Source organism: Mycetomoellerius zeteki, unplaced genomic scaffold (assembly GCF_001594055.1).
Source record: "Mycetomoellerius zeteki isolate Tzet28-1 unplaced genomic scaffold, Tzet1.0 scaffold95, whole genome shotgun sequence".
NCBI classification, from domain to species: domain Eukaryota; kingdom Metazoa; phylum Arthropoda; class Insecta; order Hymenoptera; family Formicidae; genus Mycetomoellerius; species Mycetomoellerius zeteki.
Genome location: NW_017257990.1, coordinates 804,163 through 821,807, shown reverse-complemented (window position 1 = coordinate 821,807; position 17,645 = coordinate 804,163). Strand labels below are relative to the sequence as shown.

The following is a 17,645-nucleotide window of genomic DNA, read 5'->3' as shown; positions in this document are numbered from 1 at the left end:
ATGGAATGCATTAGAAAAATGCATTTTTTTTCATAGTAATTATCAGTTTTCCCTTATTATTAAAATATTATTAGATAGTCAAATGTATGTAGTAACTGGGGTACAATTCATTTTTTCGATAAGTCTCTTAATTTCGTCTATAAAAATTCGAAACTAAAAAATGAGTCTACTATCCCCGGTCTCCCCTACTACACAAAAAATAAATTTATACATTTCGACTCTTAATATAGTCCTTTTCAATGAATAGTCTAAAACAACGTTAATCAATTACATCTATCGCTTGTATTAAAAAATTTTATTATAATTTTTCGTATTAATAAATAAATAAATAAAATAATCTACCCATTTATCTATTTATTGATTTATTCATTTATTTATTAATTAATATGAAAAAATTATAATAAAATCTTAATCGAGAGAATGTACAGTAAGCTCTATGGTATGTTGCATTCTTGCATACTCCGACTGGGCGTAATCTGATTCAGCAACTTTAATCGTTAATAACTCGATAAGTAATGGCCAACCCTGACCCAAAATTGGGAAAGGAACTTTTAGTTCAAAATGTCTCATTCTCTTGCACTGTCAGAAATATTAATTGAGATTTATGGGACACTCTGTATATACGAAGAGATAATAAGTTTTTACAATATTGGTACAATATATCATATAATGTAGGATTATAACGAAAGGAATTAGTCATCGCGAGTTTGTCAAGTACACATTGGGTCGTACTTAAATAAAATGTCATTTGACGATTTCGATAACAGAAAATCACCTTTCTACGAAGTTATTGAAGTATGACGTGCTAAATATAACTGATAATTCAAAGTCGGTCAAACGAATTGATTTTTACGTTGTCAACAGTTCTAATATGCAGACGACATATACTTAAAAAATTTCAAAACGCAGCCGTTGAAGAGATTTATAAATCACGTCATAGTAAATATGAATCACATAAATTGTTTGTTTCAAATATTTACAATGTAAAAATAAAAAGTAAAAAGTTATATCTAGTAAATCAATTTCAAACGACGGAATGTCGTCAGCTAGCAGTTTCACATGACACGCGCGTATCAAAAATTTTCATTTATTAAAATATTCTCAAGTGAGAACAAGTTGTCGAGTTTCATCGATACAAACATCTAGTCGTAATGTAGATACAATCATGTTACGTAATATCTCTCTAGTGGTAATAGTAGTAATAGTAATAGAGATATTAGTCGGCAAGGACATATTATATTTCTGTCATTCGCATGTCCATGCATACTCTCGCGATTATAATGTGTGCAAGTTATGCAAGACATTAAAAAGTCATTCGCACTGCCTTAAAATCTTAGAAAACGAGTCGGGAATAGGAAATATTTCTGTAATAAATTTGGCGCGTCTTTTCTAAATGTAATTGACAATTTTCCAGTTGACGTACTTTTCTTCATCGTGTTTTTTTTCCATAGATTTCATACTTTTCTTGTAATGATAAACGGATCGTCTATCATCTAACGCGCTGTCGATCGATTTCAAAGAGCTATTCTTTCAAAATCGATATTGCCGATAAAGTTTCAAAGATTTCGATAATTTGATGAACAAAGTGGGAGATACGGAGATCTCGCAACATGATAATTTTTTTTAAGAATCGTTATATAGTATCTATTTCTTTATCTGTATACCGTGTATGGAAAGACAATAATGAATTTTGTATACAAAGTAAAGCATTTGTTTTTATGAATTGAAGTTACCATTTATAATTTTCAGCACAATTTCGCAAGATATACTTGCATTAATAATATTAACAATATCCGTCATTTTCGAAGTCACACAATAAAATTTCACGCTAAATTTGTGCATCATAAAATACGGCCGTTATGCATTGGGTGCGTTCCGATATTCACTGCCAGTGCTGAAAATCTATAGCGTACATATACCGTATAATTTCAGCACTGGCAATGAAAAGCGGAACGCACCTATTGTATCTTGCGATTGATACGCACATCATCGATTGTTACGCAATAGAACATTTGTTTTATTTGTGACGCGATTAACAAAATGACAGAGCAACTTTCTATAGACTCGATCTAAATTTTACCGAAAGCGTTTCTTATGGCAATTTGCCATTTACATTTACACTTCTATCTCAGCATTTCGTCAAGAGAAAGCTAACAATGTAAACTCGTAAACCATAATCACGTTTAATTATATTAGATGTTAGAAAAAGTTATTAGATATTAAGAAACGCACCTTCCCAGCAAATAATTAAACTGACGTTATTTATTAAAATTTCGACATTAAAATGACGTCTTTAAAATAATATCAAAATATCAAAATAATATCAAAATAATTACAAATAATGTCAACTTATTTGCTGGGTAATCTACGCTCGATATATACATATATTTCACATATTAAAATGACAGCCACTTAAAGATTGGAAGATTTCTGCAGTAATGTGTAATAGTAGATCAAAATCTATTTTATATCACGAGCTCATCTCAAATGTTGTATTAATTCTCTGTAGTAAAAGATTGTTTTGCTGATGCAGACTACATGTATACATGTAATAAAATGGGAGAAGATGTATTAGTAGAATGAGATAAATTTGTGTATATATGAGAAATTTCTAGAGTCGGCGATACGGCGAAAGTTGTAATCAGTTTAGTTGGTGAATTGATAAAATGTCACGCATGGGGAAAACACTTTCATATATGTATATCCACTCGTATGTTTCTCTACTAATCTTTTTCACATTTATCAACGATTTAAAATTTATTTTGGATAACGCCTTCTCGTTTTATTGTAATACAATTATCAGTCCGACATGTATCAGGCTGTTTAATTAGCAGGTAATAATTAAACGCGTGATCAATAATCGATTTGCCAAGCGACAGATTCATCTTTCAACTGAATGTGTTTTATAGTTGATCATTGTTCGTTTTATTAGTATTAAGAGACAATAAAATCCTAGTGTTGATCCGTGCATAACAAATTAAGGAATATAAAGAATTTTATATGTCTGTTATTTATATTCATATAGAAATCAACGGAAAAAATTTCGCCGTTTTCCTATCTATAAATAGAATATTCGCATATTCGCAGGCGACATGAAATATTTTTTTGAAAAATTTTCTTAATATTTAGGTTATTGTAAACTGCATGAAATACAAAAAGAAACAAAAATGAGCGCGTAGTCTTACCAGTAAAGATGCCGTCTAAGTAGTACAGCAGCGCCTGCAAAGCGTTAAAAGCGTTTATATACACTTTTTTAGCGTTTTTTTAACGCTTAGTAGACGCTGTGTGCTACTTGGGCAGTTTATATAATGAAATAAAAGTTTGCATCGTTTGGAATCTCTGCCTGTTTCTCTTGCTTGCGCTCTCTCTCTTTCTCTCTCTTTAATTCGCTTTTAAATATGTCGTTATATCATGGAAAATAGGTTTATATATAATGAATGCAATTATATGCATTCTCGGGTAACAATCGAGATGAAACAAGTCGGTATAGTTATTACCAATTTGGACGACTGAAAGGTTAATCGATACATCGATTATAGCAAGTCGATGACGACAAACGGGCGTGCACTTGCAACAGGTGGTTTATTTCCACTCACTTGCAATGAACAAGTGATCAACGATTAGTCGATAACCATTAAATTTATCATATTATAGCATAATATGCATTTAGTCGAGATCTATATAACATTTCTGAAATATATCACCATCTTGGAACTTGGCTCACTTTATTGAGCCAGTTCAATTTTAATAATTTATTCACGCGTGGCAATCTCGCGTCTTAGGTAAATGTCAGTACAGGTTCGACCGAAAAAATATATGTATGGCACGATTACATAAAACCAACTACTTAACCAGTAGCTCAATGTGGATGCCTCCTCACTCGCATCCTCAATTACGTTGATGCGAGAATTTCTGCGTGTGAATTTTCGAATGGAACTTGCTTTTATATTTCGTCGTATCAGATAATTTATCTATCGCATTTATCGTTCAACAAAGAAACTTTCATCGCCATGAGCGTTGCTTTGAGTCAGTAGCTCGTGACTATCAGTCCGTTAAATTGTCATGCCCTAATTTGGTAATAATACCAGAAGTCATCAGAAATACGGATAATAAAATACAGATAAAAATGCATTTCACTCGAATCCTACGTAACAATTGCGCTATATCTTATACGATGGTTTTTACAAAATTAAAGCTAAAATAAAAATGAATCGTAAGCAAAGCTAAATGTGTATTGAGGGTGCTGACTTGAGAAATCTTAATAAAAATTATTGATCGTGGCAACAATAATATCGTACATCGATCGATGTTGTTCGGAGAAACTTATCGACTTCTGTGCTATACTGTTGAAAAATCCGCGGTCTCTGTGACTACAGAGAAACAGTGTCCTGTTCCTCACAGTCACGTATCTCTAAACATACGCGATCTTCATGAGAACACGTAGGGAAGGCGGTCAAGCGTTGTATGTGCGCGCGTGCGTGTGTGTGTGTGTGTGTGTGTGTGTGTGTGTGTGTGTGTGTGTGTGTGTATAAAACAAAGTTGGCTATTTTCTCCGTGTAACTTTCCCACACTTTCCATGCTTTGCTTTTGCGATGCTTCAAGACGTGCTCATGCCTGGCCGCTTAGCGCCATTTCTCTTGGACAGTCAATAAATCTCTCGATCGGACAAACGGCCTGTAAAATTTCAACTTGGGGAAAGCAGAATTAGAAAACGACGAACTAAAAAATGAGAGACAAAGTAAAAAACGAAGATTTTTTTTTCAAAATTGATATGTCTTCATCGTGTTATATATAATTACGTGTAAATTAATTATTAAACATGTATATAAATATATATATAATATACACATACAAAAATATGAGATATTATATTATATTATAATAGAATATTAGAATTTTTTCCGATTAATCATTCTGGACATTAAATTGACTGATAAAATATTCATTATTTCATAAATTCTTATTATAAAAATTTTAATAATACACAATTGCACACAAACATACTCGACGAATAAATCTTTTTATATAACGTCAGAGATGCAGAGATCAGAGAGATAAGTAGGAATTGGACTTCATAAAACACAAAAGAAAAGAAATGTTTCGTGCATAACAAATTCGCGTAAATAATGTAATGACTTGATAGATCAACAAAAAGCATTCTAAACACCAGAAAAGTCCGTTGTACAAATAAAAGCAATTTTCGATGAAAATGATGTTATCACTGAAAGCAACATGTGAAAAGAAAGCAGGCAGTTTTTTTCCTATTGATTCTAAGTATTGCTGATTTATCGCGCATGCATCTCATCGAAATGGCTACTTTATATTTCTTGTAAAATATCTGTAGAACTGTGGTAATATCGTTTAAATAGCCGACAATGGACGTGTCATGACTAGTAAAAATAAACATGTCAAGCATGCGATTTGAGCAAGAATTCAAGCAAGAAATTTTCCCTTTTTTCTTCATAAAAGATTTCTTCTTCTTAAATGAATATAATGAATACTTTATGTATGTACTTATACAGGGTGTTCCAAAAGTAACTGAAAAAATTCTTAGAGCTCTATGAGAAGGAAACAAACAATTTTTGTTTCTTGCAGTTTTTCTGTAAAGTTGATAGTATTTGAGTAAAAAATTATTGAAGACCAATTTTCGACAATTTTTAGTAATTAATATCTTGTTAACTATTGCGAAAATTGTAAAGTGGTAGAGGATTTTTCTTCTCAGTTTAGTTCATTCTGCCCCTGTGCGAAAAATTTATCATTACTTTTGGAACACCTTATATATATGTAGAATGGTAACGCAACATTTAAAAGATATTTAAGAGACGTATCTTTTAAATTTTTACGTTACGAAATTCGTTTCATTTAACTCTATCAAACTCTATCAACAAACTTACTCATCGTGTCCTACAAGATTATTAACGATTTCACATATGCCGATATCAATCTACATCCATTGTTGCATCGCGTTAGTAAGTTAGTTACAAACTTTGTTCGTGATCCTATCCGTTACAAGCGCGATGTGCACACCTACTAATTTTAATGAAATTATTCAAATTTCAGTGACGTTTCTGTGTTCGAATATATGAGCACGCGCGTACGGTCTATATTTCACATCCAGAATTCGCTTTAGAGCGCCAATGAAAATACACATGTACGCGTACAAACATCGACTACATAGTCCCGTTCGTACACACGCACCTAATCTTTTCATTTCTTTCTAATTTTCAACATGCGCGTTATATTCGATCGTATTGTCGCAAGTGTTCAACGTGTCAGTGTCATGACAAGTGCACAAACATGTCAGTGATCTTAGCAATGAGAAAGAAGCAATAAGAGCGCAAGTACCTCGTCGGACTCGTAGGTTTGCAATAGATGAGTCGAGGCCATTAACCCTCTAATTGAGCCGAGCATTCTCCTCTTAATCAGACTACTTTTCCCACCGTGATCCCTCGACGTTTCGGTATCACTGGTCCCCGCCATCGTCATCATTGCCGACGCTGCCGCCATCGTCGTCGCCGTCGTCGTTGGTATCGTTTTCATCTCGTCGTTCTCCGTCACGTGCGAACATAGTTTATCCATGCTCAAAGATCCTGGCAACTGTAACTTCGTCCTGTCGTTTTCCAAAATGTCGTCCGAACTGGCCGTCTTTCTTCGCAGATTACCGCGCAATCTTCTCGTACCGTTTACTGACGCCTTCCCTGAATCGGGTGATGCTGACATTGGTCTCTCCATGTCATCGGAAACGTTCGCTTCCTCCGACACCGACGATAGACCAAACTCCTCCACTCTGGTGATCGAACCAGACTCCTGGGTGTGAGCTCGCGTTAGATCGTAGAAGCCACGCTGCTTGCTCTTGGATGTTCCCGCGGGAGTGGCACAATTGCTTCGCACCTTGATGCGAGAATTTTCAATAAAAAATTGATCGAAGTAAATAAAAGAATTTGAAATCTTGGAAACTTGTATAGCGTTCTCCAACCCGTATTTAGGATGTTTGGAAAAATATATGTAAATAAATTAGAAAACAAGAGCAAAAAAGTCCATTATATAAGTTCAAACGTCAAAGTTTTGAAGCAATGAATTATATAAAATATAAATTTCGCGCTTCTGGACTGAAATTTCACGCTCTTAATTTGTCATATCGAGTAACACTATAAACTTACATTAGTTAAAACTGTCTCAGATTTAAACAACTTGAATAAATACATAGTTTCTAAATTTTTATCCGTTATTTTTTTTACATACTGTAAAGACCGTACGTTTAATGTCATCTTTTGAGAATCAGAAGATAATACATATAACTCATATTCTCGAACAAAATACGGGCGCGTTTCTAGTTTTATCAATCTATAAGTTTTCTTATATTCGACCGATTTTAACTAATGTTTACTATAATCGTGCCAAGATTTCTTATCTTTTCTTTCCTCTTTTTTTCGGCACTACCTCGGGACTGAGTGCGCCAACCGCTTGCAACTTGGCGTGCTTATTGACCACTTGGCCGATCCTGGTCTTCTCCTCTCGCAGCCAGCTACGCATCCTACCCCAAGCCTTGCCCAGTCGTCGCTTTTGCAGCTTCAGTCGCTTGCTGCGGCTCGAATCGCCACTCTCCGACAACGCTGCCTCGTTCGGGCACTCCGGATCCGAATACGAGCCCGACATCGACGCTATACCGGCATCGTAACCATCGCTATCTGACGCGCCGTAGCTTCTTCTGCCAGATTTGAGCGATCTGGTGGAACGTTTCGTCTGATCGCGTTGTTGGTTCTTATTCTTCTCAGGCGAAACAATTATGTTCGTGCTCTTGCAATTTTCCTGCGCGGGATTGCAGATCGGCACCTCGTTCTCTCGCAAATCGTTCGAAGACACGTCTTTGCGTGTTGATTTCGGCACGTCGTAAAGATCCTGGCGAATCGTTGGTAATGAGGGCTCATCCGAATTTATTTCCTTATCATGACCAGTTTGTTCTAAGGGAGCTTGACTATTTTCTAGAATGGCGCTTTTAGGAAGATCATACAGCTGATTTCCTGAGGAATCAGTTTGATCGCTCGTGTCAACCTCCAGAATAACGATCTCGTCGTCGTTCTCGTGAAAATTCTCATCGGCGCGCAAAAAACTGAAACTGATGGTCGGCACTCCATCGGCATCCGTCTTCACCGTCGTGGTGGCATTCAGTTCCATAGTACTGCGTCTTTTCCCATCTCGAGTCCTCGAATAGTTTACGCGAGACTCGGGATTTATTTCGAAACTGCGAGGCCTAACGTCCGCGCGAACTTTACTCGATCTACTCACGACGACCTCCACGTTGTTTCGCGATGACGCCTTATCGACGGCGTCGACGCTATTGGAAGACAGCGAGAGTCTTCCAGCGAGAGGTCCCATCGTCGTGCCTTTTTCCGAAACATCGTCTTTCGATGACCAGACTTTCGTATCTCCCTCCAAGGACCTGGCCATTCTTTGTTCGACGAACCTTATTTCCGTCTCATTATCGCAGGATCTTTTACGATCGCCTGCTTTATCATTTTTGATAATGTCACGTTCCGTCTGGTCGCGGAACTCATGACAATGTACGATAATCGGCGTCGGGACGTCGTACCACGTTGCCGTTGCGATACTCGTGACGCCACTGTTCAAGGTCGAACTCTTCGCGGGAGTTCTCAAAGCTGTCAAAACGTGTCGCACCTCATTCATCTCCGTTATATATAGGTATATATATACACAGGATATCCCAAAAGTCTGGATACAGTCGAATATCTCAAAAATAAATGCAATTTCGGAAAAAAGGTTTAGACAAAAGTTACAAGGTTTAAAAAAACGCATTGGACGGTAATATCTATTTGACCTTAGGTGACATTGCTCAAGGATTTTTTTTAATGGAACTGTACATATTTTTTTCTTCTTCCCTTCTTCCTTCCGTTGCGACGTTTAGCCCTTCTGGAATCAACTTTCGAAATCTGTCGTTGTGAAACCGTTTTAAACCGATATTAAATGACGATCGAATCACTGACCCAGTTGAAAAATAATGATCAAGTGAAACATGTTTCAAAAATGTTGCTCTGCTTGTCGCGTTATCGTAAACGTATACGAACAACTACTCATTAGTCGAAGCGCACAGTCCTCGTTTCTTCGAGCGAAGAAAAAAATATTTTGAGTTTCGACGTTAATTTCCATTAATCTGTCAGAGGAAGTGACGATCTCGATCAATTTATTTTGTATCTGCATCAATGATGAGAGTAATACCTCGGCATTGCATCTCGTTGATAAGGATCTGAATTTTTCTTCATACGAAAATAATTGTGGAATAGTCCGGTTATAATTCCAAATGGCACTTTTATGGCCATCCTATTTTGCGTTATTTTGTCTTTCTTTATACCACGCACAAACTTGTATCACAAATTTTTTCAAAGCAAATTCTTTCAAGGCAACTCCATGTTCTATTTGTCACAAGTCGCGCGAATTTGTTTTCGTTTATCGCGAGGTTTAATTTCGCACTCTGTTGTGACTTCCCTGTATTTTGTAAATTTTTCTTATCGTAGAAATGATCGGTGAAATCTAAATTATTCTAAATTGCTATATTTTATTTATACATATAAAGAATAACCAAACCTTGCAATTTCCACATCCTGTATCTCTTAAACCGTGTTCCAAATATATTCGTTACAATTTTGTACATTTTTTTACATTCTAACTTATATCGCACGTAACCGCTTATCGCAAAAATATTTCTTACGTCTCATAAATTTGACTAATAGCGAGAATACTGGCAAAGCCTTAAATTTATCTGACAATTTTTATAATCGAAAAAAAAAAAAATTCCGTCGACTGCAATTGTCAATTTTTATTTGTAATCGCGTCCATTGTTAGATATCGACGAAGAGCTTTGCGAAACGGCGACCGCAACAACGTTTTGCGATGCCACACCGAATCACCGCCGCGTCGTGAAATCGACAATTTCCCACGGATCGAATATCGATACGACGACGAGAAAAAAATGCAGGTCGAATAAATTTATTGAATAGGTAGGTATATGTCGGATTTCGCGTTGTTCGTCTCCTCGCCTTTACCATACATGGAGTCATCAACTTGACGCGTACGTGGCTCGTGCGACTCATGTGGAAGCGGCGCGACGCGGACGCGGCGACGTCGCGAGCGATAGAGTTGAAGAACGGAGTCTCATTTGCTCGCCCATTCGAGAGTTATAAGCACGCGCGTATGTACACACGTACGCTCGCAAATGTACGCATATACAAACATATAACGACTGTTTTATTCGAGCGGATGGCACGATCACCAACGATCACGCGCGCGCGAGCTTTGACGAATCTAAACGAACGACTCCACGCCGCTGTCGCATCGTCGTCAGCCGGTATTATCTACGTGTTACGTAATTACAGAGAGCCGAATGACGGGCGAGTCTAACGGGTTCGTGAACGATGCCAAGTACAGCGTTCCAATTTTCTTTGAATATAGTTATTTAGCCGTTGCGTTTGTTTCCTTCTCGTTGCGTATCGCGCGCGCGGCAATCGGCACAGCGCGGCATCACGTCGCGCACTGGATAGCGGCGGACGACGCGCGACGGCCGCGAACGAAATGGCCGGATCGAAGCTGAAGATCGGTCAATTTCGCACAGCGGAGCAAAAACCAACGACGCCGTCCTGAAGCAACGACGCGGTGACGCGACGCGATACACGACCAGCTACGGGACAGCTTATGGCAGCACGAGAATTCACGTCCGCGCGTTCGACGACATCGTAGATGGATGTATATAGATAGACCAATGCAATGTCATCGTCTCTGAAAGAATAAAGTTGTACAAAATACGCGCGCGCGTACGTTTAACGTGTTAAATAGCACAAGTGCGAATTTTATCTCGATAAATTGAGCATCGATTAAAAATACATATTCTATTTTAATTATATTGTTCTATTATTTAATTATTTAACTGTTCTACTTTTTATTTGCTGTCAGCGTAACAATTAATTGTGTGACAAATAATAATTACGCGAGTGTTTGCTCGAGGATCCAACAATTCGACTTCCGAAAGTAATTTTTTTTAAATGCACTCGTTGTAGATAACAGTCGCGAATGATTTTCGCGTGATTGTCGCATATTTTCAGATCTACGGGTTTTTGATCGATATCTAGAAATAATGTCAAACAACAGCGAAATATCGCGTAATTTTTTTTACAAGACGGCGACGTGACGCTCCGGCAACGACTGTCGGAGGCCGCTTGGAAGCAACGTTATACAACCGCGGTGAACAATTATGTTCATATTATAGCACGTGTATATGCAAACCGCTTCGCACAACATTCGCGTCGCATCGCATCGTTATACTCGCGAGCACCGCGCGCGGCTCCCGCTCTGCACTCATCGCATTAGACATACGTTTCGTTTTATCCCCCAAGAATCGTCCGTCCAATCTCGAATTAGCTAAGATTCCGATCCTCCTTTCTTCTCCCTACCTCCTACTGACACGCGCGATATTATTACACGTCGGACAAAGCGATCGTTTAAAGAGATCTGAAAAGATCGTTCTGTGTCGGTCTTAATTTTCGCGGCACTAAATTTGTTTAGCCGCACTTAGCTTTTCTGCAATTTTGATTTACACGGTTCGTTCTGCAAACAAGATAACTTTATAGCAACCAGAAATTAATATTTGGTGAACGATATATTTTTTCCTTCTTCTTTTTAATTCCTTAAACTCCTTGATATTTTACAAAATACTTCCCAGTAAACGAGAATGGGGGGATTAAAATGGATTGAAATTTTTTTCTATCCGAATGCGTATTTTAAATAGCGAATACCTTTTTTTGGATTTAATTAGATTCAATTGGATTCAATTAGATTCAACTGGATCCAATTGGATTGAAAAATTGTATTTCCTATTCCAAATTTTGAATTGAAGTATTCACCATGCACAGAAACAGCTAATATTATTTTTAGATTGAAAGGCATCGAGATATCGTTCCATGCAATTCCTATAAATGAATAAAAATGCATTCATTGGATTGAAAAGCATTCATTTTAATATTCGTAAATCCATATTTCTGAAAATCTGAATCCATTTCAATCCATTCTCGTTTACTGGGTTCTGATACCTAAACCTCTCTCAGGTGAGATAGAAAAGATTTATACTTTTATATTTCTTTGACACGAAAACTCTTGCACGATACGATCGCTTTGCATTACGCTCTACAAAGTTATAAAAATTGAGGCCATGCTGGCATTTCCACTGTTGCTCGAGTAAGCAACACGGTTATCACGAGAATAGAAACTTTGCCAAACCAAAGCTGGTTCCTCGTAAAGTCGTTATACATTTTTTAAGTGCCGTATAATTTTTTAAGTGCCGTAAACTCAACATTTGGCAGCGTTGAAAACAAGATATACTTACAATGACAAATACACTTGTTGCACAGTAAGGATCAGAAAACACGCGAAATGAGAGATACAAGGTGTGATATCACAGGGTTTGGCGTAGAGACATGACGTAATATTAGACTAGACAAGTAAAATGTCCGATACAAACGAAATTCAATCTTTGACGCGAATTACCTTTCTCTATTCGTTATATTCGTTTTATATCGATCGATATCTCAATTTTGATCAGCTTCGTCTTCGCGTGAAAACGTACGACCAAGAAATGTCGTAGGATTCTCGTAAAAATAAACTTTCAACACCTATGATTCAATGTCGTCGATCGTCTTCGCGTGAAAATTCGATATTTAAGAAACACGATAATGCTGCGCTAGAAACGCGAAAGCTTCATTACGCGATACGGCTTTCTTCAGTAAATAACGCACGTGTAATACGCAGATTAATGTTGCACTTTAAACTTCGAACATTATGAAAAAGAATTAATCAAAGTTTCATTTTGTTACAAATCTTTCCTGGTATACGTATGTAAGAATTTTCCTACTGATTTCAAGCGCCTCTCAATCGTTGCGACGAATCACAGAATCGTTCGAATTTACGCGATAACTGCACTGTCGAAATCGTACATCGACGTGTTTGAAGATGCGCACGAAGCAGGTGCGCGTAATCGGAGGCGCGTGTCGCTCATACTGTGCACGCAAAACGCGCATACGTGCACGAGCGTTGCACCGAAGTCACTGCAACAGTCGCGGACCGCTTGTCCCGCTTGCGGGAACGAGTGCGGAAACGCGCAAAGTCCGTATTGAGTGGAAGAGGGGCGGGGGGGAGGAAGGAAGGGAGAAAAAGAGAGAAGGAACTGGCATGCATCGGCGTAACCCTAAAACGAATGGTAGCAAGCGGTGAATAGTTTTAAGGCGACTAAACATGTTTCTAGGCGGGGGATTACGCACTTCGTACGCGTGTTTTCTGATCTACGGATTATATTTAGCCCGCCACTCCTTAGCCACTCCAGTATCTTTCGCCCTCTCCGCTCTCGCTTGCCGGCTCGTTCGCCTGTGTCGCTAACGAGAGTCACACGTGCGTCATATTTCGCGCCGAATCCTCGTACGTGTTACATGTATCGATGCGCATAAAGCAATTCACACAGGAAGGAGGAGGGAGACAGGTAGAGAGAAAGAGAGAGATATGCATGTATTTCCTTTTTATATCTTTAAGAAAGTACGAATTCGATCGTACGTTGTTCCTGTAATTCAAGCCTGTCCAATTTGAGCTCCGGAGCCAAAACGAAAAGCCATCGACGTAAAAAAATTCAATGTTAGTAAGATTTTAGAACTATAAAGTGTTGATAAGTGTCACTCAGATGCGTATCAACACTTTACAGTCCCCGAAATCTTACCCACATTGAATTTTTTCGCGTCAATGACTTTGTGTTTTGGCTCCGGAACTCAAATCGGACAGGCCTGCTCTAATTACATAAAATTTATCAAATAAGTTTACGGACTATTTCGTTAGTAACTAATATAAATTTTACAATCAATCAAATGCACATACCTTTATTAGGAATAAATAAAATAATTGTAATAAAATAACGGCTACAAATGTATTGATAGAGAAGAAAATATTTAAACATGTTAAAAAAGAATGTTATAGATACTGAAGTTGTTGAACACAGTGCGTTCTCTTTCATTGGCATATCCTATCTTTTTTAAAAGTCCTTATCAAGTGTACATAGTATAAATAACCAGAATAAATCAAGCACTGTTTTATGCTGAGCAAACGTTATGTTATCGTCAAAAATACAATACATGACAAAGATACAATACTTGTGATAAGAATCCAATGTGATAATACAATAGAAAGAATTAAAATTCTAGTGACTGGATACATTTCTATGTGCAGATAAATGTTTTAAAAAGTCGTACGAACTTTTTGTAAAATTTTAAGCTCATTTAACTGCACGGGTGACTCCAGTCGAAGATCGCATTCGTTGAAAAGTATAGTTTTACATTTTTTGTTATTTTTCCAGTGGAATATCGAGCGAAACGTACATTTAATACACCGCAATAACGGTAGTGAAAACTGTCATCGCGTGCGTTATAACATTATCGCAGGAGCGACGGTGGCAATGTAGAAAACACATAATTAGTATCACAAGTTTCCAAAAAGTATACTTATTGGACGGAGACTGTACGAGACATTAAGACATTAAGGGTGTATCAGATAGCGACAATAAATCGTGCGAAAGATGCCGAGAAAGTAGTGTTACAGGAAACGCGTTAGTCTAGGAAAATCGTTTATGTAAAATTAATAGAGCAGTCAACTTTCACACGTGAAATTGTTGCCGCATAGACAAAAGAACAACAATAACAGATTTCAACTTATCAGAAGCTATGTATTCTGGTATACACGATTTTTGATAGAGATTGAAAACTGCCATTCTCTCCGTTCCTGTGCTTTTCAATTCTTGTGCATTCTTGAATCATTAATAAATAATCAAGTCTGCAATTCGCAATCTTGTAAGTAATAGAACCAACGTTTACTACGTATGTGTTCTCTTTTAACAATATAGAAAAATACATTGAAATTGTAACAAATAACTTCCATGAAAATTGTGTGTCAAGGTCGTCGTGGAAAATAGCATCGGTATCAGGTGTGATAACGAAAAGTGATTTTATGTAACATTGTAACGTACCGAGCACGAAGTGAGGAAAAGACGTGAAAGCAAGAAGTGAAGAAAAGTAATGTTCCTGCTATTGTTTTAAATATTACGTAATTGTACTTGGACTATCATTGTATAGAAAATTATTTGCGAATACAATTCATCTCAAATCGATTCATCTCATTGCTAAGCAAGTATGACTTTTGCAAGTTTTGCACTATTTTAAATTACGACGATGTCGAGATAATGCCGCGTACATCAACAACGACGTCCTTATCATCTGCGTGACATATGCAGTTGTACGCATCGCATATTCCTTTATATAACAGTGGAATCCGTAAGAAAATATTTTTCGGCAAACTATTTTTTGTTTCGTTTTAAACAACCTTTGATAAACATTATTTGATTTGTCAAGATTTTCATGAAATCGAACGATGATTCCAATAAAAGTTACATCGCAAAATATATAAATGTTTGTGTAGACGCATGAAAATCACGCTTAATCCATGTAAAATATTTACAATTAATCCTTGGGAAAATTTACCTTAGAAAGCCTTTAAAACTGAAAACTTACTGTAGAGAAAATTGAAGAGAAAATCTACGAGAAATATGAAAGGTGGACACTTTAAACATTGATTTAAAGTAATCTTAAAACTTACTTGAAATTTATGTAAAACTTACTTAAAAAGCTAAAAGAAACTGAAGAAATTTAAAAATTATGACGAACAAATATCAACAATTTTACAAATTTTCTTTAAAATAATAATTTTGTAGAATCATGAATTTGCTTAAATTTAATGGCAAACCCCCTTCATTTATTAAGCTCGCCATCAAAAAATTATTTCATGAGAACGCAAATGAAAAATCTCATAACGATATATCTTTTTATTCTAGCTTGTATCGATTTTAGAAGAAAATTGCAAACCGCCGCGTCCTAGTGGCGGTGTCGCGTATTATTTGCGGGTCATCTTACAATTAGCCTCACTTAGCCTTACTTTAAAACTAAGAGCATTTAAAAAATTTTAAATGCAATGGAAATGATAAAATCTTCAGTTTTTCTAAGATTATTTTAAAGTCAGCTTTGAAATTTAGATTATGATTAGATATGCCTTTACACATTTTAAATTATCTCAAAAATTTTTAAGTAATAATAATAATAACTAAACTCTTAATTACTTTTAAAAACCTTAATTTCATTTAAAGTTAATTTTCCTAAGAGGGTTCATTTAGAGAGCAAAGTGTTATCATACACACCTTCAGTAAATAATACAGATAATATATGTATAGATACGCCAATAAGATCTCTCGTAAATTTTTCTCGCGTTAATTTTTGCAGTTTGTCAAATGACATCCCGATATGACCAAAGCTGCGCTGAATCAGCGCAAATTTAACTCAAAATTGCGAATCCATAAGTCCAATTCTGTACGGAGAAGTAGAGATAAAAACCTGTGGATGAATTTGTCGAATCATCCTACTGATCTCCTTCCATGTTCTTCTACATCTATTACAGGCCACTTTCTCGCGAAATCTCCGCATTCCTTATGACAATACAACTCTCTACTTATCGAGCTAGAAATTAGGGTAAAATCGCCTATTATGGGATAAGCTCCTAATATAAGATAGCGGGATTTCTACTAAACTAATAAGCGCATGTGATTGGTCCTATTACGAGCTCTTTATTCTTAGAGTAGAACCTGTTTAGTAGAAAATTCATTGTTAGATAATACGTGTAGTTGTTGCAAAAAAAGATTGTGAAATTGGATGTTGTCAAATTTTATTGAGATTAGTCTTTAAATCTTGTTTTATTATATAAAAATAAATATTTGGTGATAAAGTCTGCACGTAGTGATAGAGTAAGATCATATTGATAGAAAAACACGTGATTTGTTTAATTGTAAAGATTAGATTTGGTGATCGTGAAAGCGTGAAAGTCGTGATATGAGATACTTAGGGTATTCCTAGCTAATATGAAAGCATTTAAACAATTCAATATCCCAAAGCGTACTATCGAACGATATGTTAAAAATGACGATTCTATTATTGTTAAGATTTCACACAACATCGAAAAATTATATAATTGTTATGTATAACATTTAAATTTTTTGTTCCTACTTTTATGTAATATAATAAAAGCATGTATAAAAAGCTTATCTCTATTTTTTCGTTAGTTTCCTGTTATGAGATATCTCATACGTATCTCATATTAGGAACTCTTTTTTTGAATGAGCAAAATCGGTACTTTTGATAAAAAATTAAAAATAGCTATACAGGGTGTTTTTATACAATAAAGTATATAGTTATTATCGATTGCTAACTTTTGGCGATAAAATTTAAATATATTTCCCATAAATTTGACATGAAGGTAGAAGTTACAAATTAAATAAATTACAAGCTTTTAAGGTATCTCATAATAGGCGACTTTACCCTATTCAAAGAGTCGAGACGAAGCTTAAATTAATAAATCACGACCGTCAAATTGGTGTCAGTTTACAGAAAGGATTATATTCAGGGCTAAGTAATCATTTAAAATGCCAAATATAAAATACTTAAAAAAATGTATTTAAAATGTAAAATGTTTTTCGAATCCACTTTATATGTAAAATGGGTGAATAGATA

General features: G+C 36.1%; 1 protein-coding gene across 2 annotated transcripts in view; it reads right to left on the bottom strand.

Annotated features, from left to right (window-relative positions):
- Positions 1-13,128, bottom strand: part of Nost (Nostrin) — a 19,894-nt gene extending 6,766 nt beyond the window's left edge. Inside the window, exons 1-3 of one of the 2 annotated variants that reach the window (XM_018460586.1) lie at positions 12,914-13,128; positions 7,441-9,546; positions 6,346-6,891 (exon numbers count right to left, since the gene is read on the bottom strand). In XM_018460586.1, coding sequence (XP_018316088.1) covers positions 6,346-6,891; positions 7,441-8,814 — 1,920 coding nt within the window. In that variant the 5' untranslated portion in view covers positions 8,815-9,546; positions 12,914-13,128. Of the gene's footprint in view, positions 1-6,345; positions 6,892-7,440; positions 9,547-12,549; positions 12,846-12,913 lie in introns of those variants that run through there. The other variant, XM_018460587.1, reaches the window with a different exon arrangement.
- Positions 13,129-17,645: the final 4,517 nt, after the last annotated feature.